Source organism: Limulus polyphemus, unplaced genomic scaffold, assembly GCF_000517525.1.
Source record: "Limulus polyphemus unplaced genomic scaffold, Limulus_polyphemus-2.1.2 Scaffold601, whole genome shotgun sequence".
NCBI lineage: Eukaryota > Metazoa > Arthropoda > Merostomata > Xiphosura > Limulidae > Limulus > Limulus polyphemus.
Window position 1 is genome coordinate 77,178 of NW_013666211.1, and position 11,196 is coordinate 88,373.

Below are 11,196 nucleotides of genomic sequence, written 5' to 3' on the forward strand. Positions count from 1 at the left end.
AACTTACAGCTAATCTTTGGTAGGTTGTTTAGGCAGAGTATTCATAATGAATCTAAGTTTCAAATGGACAGCAACTGCCTGTTGTAGAAACCTACAAATGTGGAGGACGACGTTTCGAAAGTCTTCCGCTTTTCGTCTTCATGTTGATTTATCCCTGTTTCTCCACAATCCACCAGAATGCTATAACGACAGACAACACCATACATACACTGACCTAAAGGCGGGAGCCTTTCGAAACGTCGTCCTCTACATTTGTAGGTTTCTACAACAGGCAGTTGCTGTCCATTTGAAACTTAGATTCATTATGAATACTCTGCCTAAACAACCTACCAAAGATTAGCTGTAAGTTAACAATAAGACTGAAAACTTTCTGCTGTATGTTAGTGTTAAGATACAAAACTGACAATCTATATTTGTCTCAAAGTCTAGTAGTAGGTTAAAGCTTGGTTGTACAACAAAAGACTAGATATAGGTTAATAATAAGGTGGAAGGTGTTTAGTTTTGGGCTGTTGATACAGTTAACTGTAGTCTTTGGCTGTGGTTCAGTAATAAAGTTTTGTAATAAAATTAGAATAAGGTTAGTATTTAATAATAAAAGATGCTGAATAATATTTTCTGTTTAATAATAAATATATTCAGGTTTTTACAAGTATCTGTGAAATTGTTGAATAAGTTTATAGTTTAAATGGGAATATAATAAAATATCGAGAAAATTCTGCTGTTAACATTCAAATCCTGATCTTAGAAGTAGAAGTGATAATATAATTATGTGAAATACCTTTAAAATGTGTAATGCCTTATTCTTTACATACAAATAATATATCTTGTGTCTAGATTATAAGTAACAGGTATTTGTTTGATCATTCCACATCTACGAAAGACTTTCTCTGTCAAACATGCAAATAAATCAATGTGACAGCTAAAATGTTGAATTTAGCACATACCATAATAATTGTATTTCTTTAGGAACTTAACATTGTGGAATTAACTGAATTTTACAAATAAAAACATTGTATGTCAATTTCTGGAATGATTGTTTACCTAATACAGTTTCTCTACATGTAATATATTACCCAATCCTTTAATTATCAGTTGTTTAAATTAGAAAGAATCATTAAATATTCATAGACGTTGAATGGAAACTTGTAATGTTTTTTAACACTAGTTGTTTATAGGAGAAGGAATAAGCTAGGACTGTATATGTATCCTCATATAACCTTGCAAGAAATTTAACTAGTAAAAAATATGTGAAACTCTGAACCACCCCCAGTAGCTGAGCAATAAGTCTGAATTCTTATACTACTAAGAACCGGATTTAAATACCTGTAGTGGGCATATCACAAAAAGTCCATTGTGTAGCTTTGTACTAGACAATAAACAATGAAATTGTGAAATTTTTACCTAATATATTTGATACTTTTTTACCATACTGCAATGCTTGTAAAAATAATAATAATCAGATACACTAGTGGTCTTTTTCTTATATGTTCAGATAAGTTCAAAGTTCTTACAAAGGACTCAGGAAATCAACCCCTGAAGCCTTTTTTGTTGAAGAATGTTCTGGAAAAAGGATTTACAACAGCAGTTAAGGTTAGTTTCATGAATTTTCAAACATAATTTTACATTTTATACATATTTAACAACTGTCAGGATACGTCATTAGTGAAATACTAAATAAACATAGTAATGAAGAGAAGTTGTATGCCACTTCTTGCCCAAACATTTGCAAGATTAGCATTTTGAGGGGGAATATTTAACATAAAATGTTTACAGAATATTAGTTTTCTTGTATATTTTCATGTTTACTTTTGAATATCTGTATTATTGTTGATTTGTTTTGCACTTCGTTAATCAAAATAGGTTTTAAACTTTTGGATAACCTTATACTGTATTGAATGGTTAGGCAGCAGTTGATTTGTTGTCTGATTTTAACCTTGGTAGGATTGGCTCACTGTTAATGTTCAACACTCTTTCCTTTTTCTTTCTGAAGCCTGAGCCAATCATACCAAGTCAGTACCTTTTTAATGTACGTGGCGATAAATACTTTTAAGTATTATTCATCTTATTATGTTAAATATGGCTATGTATACCAGGTTGCATTTATCAATCACTTTGTGTTTATGCTTAGTACAAGACCAAAGTTTTGGTAAAGTGACACTATTTTTTAATATTAAATCTGTATTTTGGTGATATTCTTTGTAATTTTTCTACTATACAATCTTCGCCACTACTACATGTATATTCATCAACCAGCAATTTGTTCTGCAGTGAGATCAACTAATATTAAATCATTAAAATTAAACAAGAAATTATGATAACAACAGTAATATTTGATAAGATTATCTAGAATGACTGGACTGGGAACAAAATTGGATTTTACAAATAACTAAACAGACCAACTTATAATTGGTACAAAAGCACATGTTTTGATTACACCACCAAGAAGCAGTTAACCTTTACAACAGAGATTGGTTTGTGAAAGCTTAATGTTAAAACTGATTTTTTTATATATATATATATAATATGACGTGTTTTAGATACTTTTGAAAAACATTTACTTGTCTTGTTTGTTGTTTTAAATATCATATTAAAACTTAAATGAAAAATATGAAACTACTGGTAAGACATGTTTGTAAGTTTAAGCACTAAGTTATTCTTATATGGATCAGGAAGTTTATGTGGGTTTCAGGTAATATTCATTTTGTAAATTGTATAAACGTTTTAAAGAACAAAAGTTTTAAAACTTATGTATTTGTGTTTTGTTTTGGAAGGTTTTTGAATCTCAGTGCTCGCAATATTCTGAAGAAAGTTTATATCAACCACACAAAGCATTACTTGAGGTGAGTGTTTAAAAGCTGTTTAAGAATATAATCAGCAATAAGTTGTGGTTAAAAAAAAATTTGTTATGAAGAAGTTTGTTTGATCCCTGTTCAAGTACTTGTTGTAAAAGTGTTTGTGGGTTACAAGTATATGATTATCTTAGTACAAGAGAACAATAACACTTGGGTTTGTGATAGTACATGTTACTCTTCCTTAACACTTGCTCCTTCTTGATAATAATATGTTTCTGTATTTTAATATGAGAATATTAAATTAAAATGATACAAGTAAATTAATTAAATTAAGTTATTTGTTGTTGTTTTTTTTCATTGTAAAAGCTACAAATAGTTAATGTACTACTATATCTAGAACAGGTTAATGGAGCAATGGAAGGAACTTGAAAAGAAAAATGAAGATTTAGTTCAAAGTCTAATTAAAACAGTGGTAGGTGATGAAGTAAATACTAAGATAAAGATACATTGTAAAGTTTCATCATTAATAAACTTACGTTTTATTTTATTCTGTCATTTTCATTTAACAGTTTACTCAATGGCTTTATTTCAATCTTAAATGTATAGAGATTTACAACCATATGTTTTTATTATGCTTTGCTTATTTGGGAGCAATTATATTTTTTTAGTTTATTATATGTTATTGAATATTTAATGTAACTTGGCTTTTGTGCTAATATAAACCTTCATGTTGAAAACTTGTGTATTTTTAATGTCTTACATTCATTATGGAATCTGCATAACTAATGCCTCTCCTAGTCTGGAGTTTTAATACTTTCTTTTCTCTCATGCATCAGAAAAGTGGTTGACTGTATTAGTTACTTTGTATGTTTTTAATTAGTGTATCAACTTCTCTGTCCAATTTTTATTAGGTACAGGAATTACTCCATCAATTTCATGATAACACTGACATAAATCATATACCACTCCCATCGAATGAAACAGACTTAAATTCTAGGTAAGTTACTTGTTTTTTATTACTTAAAAATTAATTAACTTAAAAACAAAACGAGAGACCCAGCTATAGCATTTAAATTAATATGTTAGTGTATGAAAAATAAATGTTCGAAATTTGTAATGAAATGCAGTTCTAGACTTGGCCTTCAAAAATAGGAAAACCTTGCTAGATAGGGTGTTGATAAGAATTTGATGACAAGGCATATTGCATTAAACAGAATTCTAGAGCAGCTCATTAACAGATTGTAGGTTTTCCTCAGAAGTTTGCAATAAATTATTTTCACTCACTTTATTAGTTTTTAAAAAAATTGTCCAGAGTGTAGCTAAACAAATAAGCTTGTAAAATGAAGTTAATATACACTATTACAGAACAACAGATTTGTAAAGAGAAAGTTTTGAAACTTTCCTCTTCAGTCCAAGTTCATTCTGAGTGTAGAATGTCAGAAAGGGGTTCAGCTTAGAGTGACCTTCAGAGATATTAGAGTTTGGCACTACTTGGATTAGGAAGTGTTCCACAATTTTTCTTTTGACAAAATTTCTGGTCGTATGTATTACTTTGGCTGATTTCCAGTTGATTTGTTAATCAAGATTTCCCATATGTAGAAAAATAGTATTATTTGCTAGGCCATTTTTTATTTAATGTTCTGTAATTCTTGTACGTAAATTTCTTTCTGTTTCACCAACGGGTACTATGTAGACACTGCTCTTCATCCCAACACCACTGAAAATTTTGTATCCTAAAATTGTTTGTTTTTCATGGCAATTTTTTTATTAAAGACAACCCTGTGTGCTTAGAAGCACTTGCTTCTCTTTACCCCACTCGTGATGGGAGTGAGAGGCTGTGTACATGAAATTAAGAAATTTACATCATACATGGTATTGTTATACTTATACACAACAGCCATTATAAGACTTGTGGTTCTTCAGGGTGGCGAGGATTTAAAAATCCAATGCATAGAGACTTAGATGTTGGGGGAAATGGGAGTACCCCAAGAAAACCCACTTTCACTGATCAGGTGCCGATTAACGTACAGTGCCTTGCAAAAGTATTCACCCCCTACCAATAATGTGACATTTTGAGGAAATACAAATAATGTAAACAATTTTTTCATTAACTTTCTTTTATTCAAAACTAATGATCAAACTTAACACTGTTATGTGTGAAGAAGGTTGAATGTCAGCAAAACCTGCAAAGAAAATATATAAATTGAAATTTGCTGATTGTATAAGTATTCAGTCCCCTAAGTCAATACTTGGGAGGTACCTTTCACAGCAATTACTGCTGTGAGTCTTTTTTTGGTTAAGTCTCTACCAGCTTTGCACAATGGGTTAATGTAATTTTTGTCCATTCTTTCTGGCAAAGTTGCTCCAATTTTCACAAGTTCATTGAGGATCATTGATGAGCTGCAATTTTCAAGTCTCACCATAAATTTTCCATTGGATTCAAGTTAGGACTTTAACTGGGCCACTCCAGGACATTCACTTATTTCTTTTTGAAACCATTCCAGTGTTGCTTTGGCCTTGTGCTTCGGGTCATCATCCTGCTGAAATGTAAATTTTTGACCCAGTTTTAAATTATTGGCTGACTCTAGCAGGTTTTCCTCCAGGATTTGCCTTTACTTTGCACCATCCTTCTTCCCTTCAATCCTGACAAGCTTCCCAGTCCCTGCTAATGAGAAGCTTTCCCATAACATGATGCTGCCACAACCATGCTTGACAGTTGGGATGGTGTTGATTGGGTGATGTGCTGTATTGGGCTTACTCCAGATGTAAAGCTTTAAATTTAGGCCAAAAAGCTCAATTTTGGTCTCATCCAACCACAAAACCTTCTGCCATATGTCTGCAGTATCATTTACATGTTTTAATTATAATCTAAAATTGCAAAATGACTAAGGCCTTTTTCGTTTTGAATACCAATAAAATATTATACTTGGTATAGTTATTGAGAATTAGTGTACAGACTTGGTATATTTGAGGATATTTTGTTGCTCTTAGTCTCACCCATCAAAATTCATTTGTTCTTCTCTTGTCTTCTTTCAAAGATGCTTCAGTTGTTTCCTTTATGTTCAAGTCATATTTGCAAAAAAGTAGTCCATATGATTTATTTCTTACCACATTTACCCAGGTTACAAATGGAAATGCTCAGAGTGGAGAGACGATACAAAGAACAGACAGAAGATTTTAGCAGTTACAAGGGATATATCATTGGAATTGCAGATCTTCAAGTAGGTGTTCATTAACTCAAGCTGCAATCGTATAGTTTAACATATGTCACCTAAAATACATTTTAAGATTTAGTATAATCTTTCCAATATCAGTATATTATGAAGCTGTGGTTCTCAATAAAATAATTATTTGCTAAATTTAGTATATATATTTCAAACTTGTATTAGTTTTTACCCAGAAAGCTTTCATGTGCACTACTAATAATTTATTATATTTTATAAATATTGCAATCGATGACTGAAAAAAAATTCAATTCAATTCTGTATTTGGAACATTTAAATTTCACAGAAATAAACTTTTATATTGACAAGAAACTAAACATTAACTTTATACTCTAACTTCCTTTTCTGCTAATACAAGTATCAGTTTTAGATACAAGCCTTCACTCTGTATGAAAATAGATCTCATAAAATAAGTCAATGTAACAGGAAAGATTTTAACCATGGTCCCTATAAAATTATATACTCAAGTAACCTACTTTAATAAAAGATGGGTAATATTGAAGTTAACAATTCATTATCCTATATTGATCAGTAAATGTACTGTTTGAGATATTGTAATTTTTCCTTTATCACCAAAATTGTAACTTTTGGTTGAAGAAAAAAAAATAGTCTGGATTTTGCCAACTGTCAATAAAATACATCAATTTCTGGTAGAGCCACTTTTCCGTAGTACTTGTTTACAAGGAAAATGGAAGAACAAGTTTCTTACCTTACAGTGGCAAACTGTTAGATCACATTTATTTAGTTTTCTCTTCTCTAAAGTGAACTTGGTCACATATTGATGTCTAGTTTGTGTGACATTATATCAAAATAAAACTGATAATAATTTGTTTTTGAAAAATATTTCTATATTAATGATATACTACAACTTTTCAACACAGCATTTCAAGAGCACATCTTGCAAACCTCTACTGAAGAGGCCTTTAACTCAATATCGGAGATGTTTGCCTCTGTCTGTTTACATTTGGCCAGGTCTTGTTCTTTGTGGTTTTCCACGATCTTGGTCTGGTACTATTGTGTGGTTTGCCTTTATCTAAAGTAAACTTGGTTAGGTATTGTTTTCTGGTTAATTTTTGTCTAAAGTGAATGTGGTTAGGTATTGTTTTTTGGTTTACCCTTGTCTAAAGTAAACTTGGTTATGTATTGTTATGTATACACCTTTTTATTAAAATAAAAACTAAAGGTTATATTTTTTTTTATCTGTCACTTCTCAGAGAGGATTGCACAGCATCTGTGGACAGAGAAGAAAGGAAAATGTTGAAGCATTTACAGAAGTGGTAAAACAACCTTTGGAAACATCCAAACAAATCATCATGCTTTCTGCTGACAAGTACACCACAGAATTTAGTGTAAAACAATATGTAAGTACAATTCAAATTTTTCTAGAACTACATCTATTAAATTCCTGTTCATAGATGTTTTAAAGTGGTTAATTATTTGTATAATATGCTCTCTAAAAGATGACTTGATATTTCACTAATAAATAACTTATTTATTTGAATAAGTTGGATACAGTCCTGAACTGTGTTTTAAATATGAAGAATTGTAAAACTTTTGCAATATTAAGGATGTTTGTTTCCATTACTACAAAATAATTTAATAGATTAAAACAAATAATTTATGTAATATATTTTCATAGATGAGATCAGTGTGCCTTTTAAACCTGAATGAAGGAAAACCTAGACATTGGTCACAGAATCTGAAGCACAGTATTGTTGACCACTTCTTAATATCTGATAAAGAACTTCAAAACATCATAAAGTCAAAGCAAGGATGGTATTCTAGCATCATTGGTTTTTTCCAGTGGCTTCTCTGGCTATTCAATTTATCATGATTTTATGTAATATTTCATATTTATTTTTGATATGTAAAAGGCTTAGCTTACACTTCCTTTGTTAATTCTGTAATATAGTGCCTGTGTTACAAAGTAGTATTTCCAGTAAGTAATTCACTGCAAGAAAAAAAACTAATTATGTTAATATCTTCAGGAAGAATAATTTATATTGAATGAAGACAGGTTTTGGTTTACTTCAAAACTTTATAAATGACTTAAAAATCTGAAAGGGGAGACAAGTTGTTCCTTGCATATTATTGTAGAAATCAAGATGTGCATAAAAAATGTGATTTCATAACAACTGAAAGTTTTGTGGAAGCAAATACCACTTTAGTTAGCCATGAGATTTGGCTAAAACCTAGTGAACAAAGACCTCTATCATTAGTTTAGCAAAAAAAATTATGTTACAACAAGCATATGGCACAATGAATTTGCTTTTATGATGGGTGAACTTTAGGGAAGATTTTAATACAGATTTTTTTTAATATTAAATGGTTTTAATTATTTTGATTGGAGTGTTTTTGAATTGTTAGAAATAAAGTACAAACCTGTTTTACTTCATATGTTGATCATTGATACAAGATGCTTGATTAAAAGTTACTATCATGAACCATGATAGTGGTTCATAATAGGGATCATACAGGAATTTGCTCAAAACTTGAAAAGAACATTCGGGCAAAAAAACCACCTTAAAAGCAAACATATTCTTGAAACAACACTCAAAACATTCTTTTTCAATAATTAAGACCACTTAAACATTGATAATAAGCAAAATAAGTGATTTCACGTTTGTAAACAAAATCAAAATTTGCCGATTTGTTCATATTTTTATTATCAATATTTTTGTTTCATAAGCCTGCAGCAAAATCGGCTTGGTATTTTACAGCAAAACCTAGACAGATATACTAAATGAAATGCCACAAATGTCAAAGACCTACTTAAAAGTTGATTATTTTTCACTGAAAGTTGATTTACGTGGTTATAAATACATAATAGCTGTGGTGTTCTTGTGATCAGCTGCCTTTGTGCTCATTGTGTATTTACACAAAACCTCAGGAGCAAAGCCACCTGGCCCAGTAAATAATTACTTTAAAAGACATGGAGCTTTATTTGTAAAATCTGCTTTTCTACTAATGAAATGTTATGTGTGCGTAATGAGGGTTGTGTCTTACTCTAGACGTATATTTGCCCATTGTTACATGACTCAGAACTCCGTGTTCGGGAGGTGCAGTGTCATTAAACTGTCGAGAAATTGTATTATTCAATGAAATATGATCTGATTCATATATACTGTTATAGTTCTGACAGGCTTACTTCTATATAACAGTTCTGTATATAGCATACATTACATCATTAGTTTAGTTGCATTATTCATTTCATCTTTGTAATCTTGTGTTTCAATTTCAGCATTAACAAAAGATTTAACATTATTTATTACTTCCTGTAGCCAACTCAATGGGATAGTTCAAGTAAGGCTAGGCTTAAAATTAGTTTTATTTGTTCCAACTCTAAACTGATTTGAAATGTGGGTAGGTAAGTAAATGTGTTTTTTGCATTTTCAAATAGCTTGGCAAAATAAATTTCGAAAATACTAGTTCCGTGATCATTACAGAAATTTCAAATTATTTTACAATACACACTAGCTGGTCAATATTGACGAAGTTGAATTGACTGTTGCCAACAATTTTATGGTTTGTTTTTCCTTTTCATCTCATTCACCAAGTAAATCTACAAGTACTTCCCTCCACATGAATTAATTTGTATTAATCCTAATCCTCAATCTATGAGAACATTTTTTGGATACACATATACTGGAGAGACATGTGTTTGCTATCTTATTGATGTATGCTTCTCAACAGTAAATTCTCCCCTGCTAGGTCAGGTATTTACTAGTTTAGTTTGAAGGGTGCTCGGGGACGAGATAAGCCTTGTTGTCAAACCTCTCAATGCACTGGCCAATCAGCACTGAGCTGTCAATTGGCAATCACAGATTACATTAATTTCCAAAAAAATATTCTTGTCAGGTTTTATATATGGATGAGCAGGATTCTTTACAGTAGGTGTCTGTGACTTGTTTGCAATAAGTAAACAGCACACAGTCCACTTATTTTAAAATAATATATTAAAACAAGTCAAACGTATATACAAATTTTCATTACACAGTTGTATCCAGAGCTTTAAAATAAATGTATCTTTTTGTCAAAGTCCACAGAGGCTGGTTCAATTACTCTAGAACACAATTGACTTCTCTACTCTGTTATTACAATACAATCTACAAAAATTCACTTAAAAAAAAAGTGCCACCATACAATCTTTATAGCTAAACTTACAAACGCACAGTGTAGATCTGTTTGACTACATCTCTCACTAATTTTGTCTTACTTGAACTACATTTTGAACACATATTTATAAATATCCCAACTGAAGCCTAGAACTTTCCAAACACTATGAGATATTATGATGTACTAACACTCGAGAAAAACTTGTAAGGATTTAGCAACATGATGCAATAATACAAAAATCACCAATTTACAACAATTAAACTACACAACGCATGATTCATAGTTACGTAAACAAATATGATAAACTATTGCTTCTAAAAATAAGTAAATTTAACACTCATGCTATACTTAATGTAAGAGTTATTTTTTTTCTAACAATATTCTAACCATAATACAGCGATAGAAAAAATTCTAAAGTTGGCAAATTTTGTTAGATGGTTTAGTATATCTGCAGGAATTGGTGAAATAAACATTTCTGTCATCTTGTCAAAAAATTGACTCCAATTGTAAATGGCTGGTTGGAATACAGCAAACAAATATTTTAAAGCATGGCCCAAATGTTAATGTTTTAGACACACCACATTATTTTAAGCAAGTTGTTTTCTTTGTATTACATTTAACATTGTTATATTTTCATGGACAGTTCAGGTATTTTACATCTTTATAGCATTAGCTTTTAGTTGCACTATAAGAATATTATTAATAACTCGTTACAGTTTAAACAGTAGCACAGTGTCTCAAAAACTCACAGATGTCACTCTAGTTTTACACTGTAGGGGTGGCATAATTAGTTTTCTTTGGTCAAAAGATATGTTAGGGTCTTGGAGATGATTATACAAGGTTACATTTCACTTCAACAACAGCTAGTATTCATATTTTCCCTAAGTAAGTTGTACTATATTATTTATATATCGTTACTTACACGAACAGTATTTGTTCATAATGTTGTTGTGTCAGCAAGGTCATGTGACTAGTATCACGCCACCTGTTTTCTAGAAATATCCTGTTCCTTCAAGGATGCCCTAGCATTTACTAGAAACGTGATGGGACAACAGTGTAGTGAG

The 11,196-nt window shown here is 30.8% G+C and overlaps 1 protein-coding gene across 3 annotated transcripts in view; it reads left to right on the forward strand.

The window, feature by feature from the left end:
* LOC106459392 (guanylate-binding protein 5-like) overlaps positions 1-8,406 on the forward strand; it is a 34,167-nt gene extending 25,761 nt beyond the window's left edge. Inside the window, exons 13-19 of one of the 3 annotated variants that reach the window (XM_022385875.1) lie at positions 1,493-1,590; positions 2,772-2,840; positions 3,190-3,264; positions 3,704-3,789; positions 5,914-6,013; positions 7,231-7,377; positions 7,656-8,406. In XM_022385875.1, the coding sequence (XP_022241583.1) occupies positions 1,493-1,590; positions 2,772-2,840; positions 3,190-3,264; positions 3,704-3,789; positions 5,914-6,013; positions 7,231-7,377; positions 7,656-7,850 (770 nt within the window). In that variant the 3' untranslated portion in view covers positions 7,851-8,406. Of the gene's footprint in view, positions 1-1,492; positions 1,591-2,771; positions 2,841-3,189; positions 3,265-3,703; positions 3,792-5,913; positions 6,014-7,230; positions 7,378-7,655 lie in introns of those variants that run through there. The other 2 variants (XM_022385876.1, XM_022385877.1) reach the window with 2 other exon arrangements.
* The last annotated feature ends 2,790 nt before the right edge of the window (positions 8,407-11,196 follow it).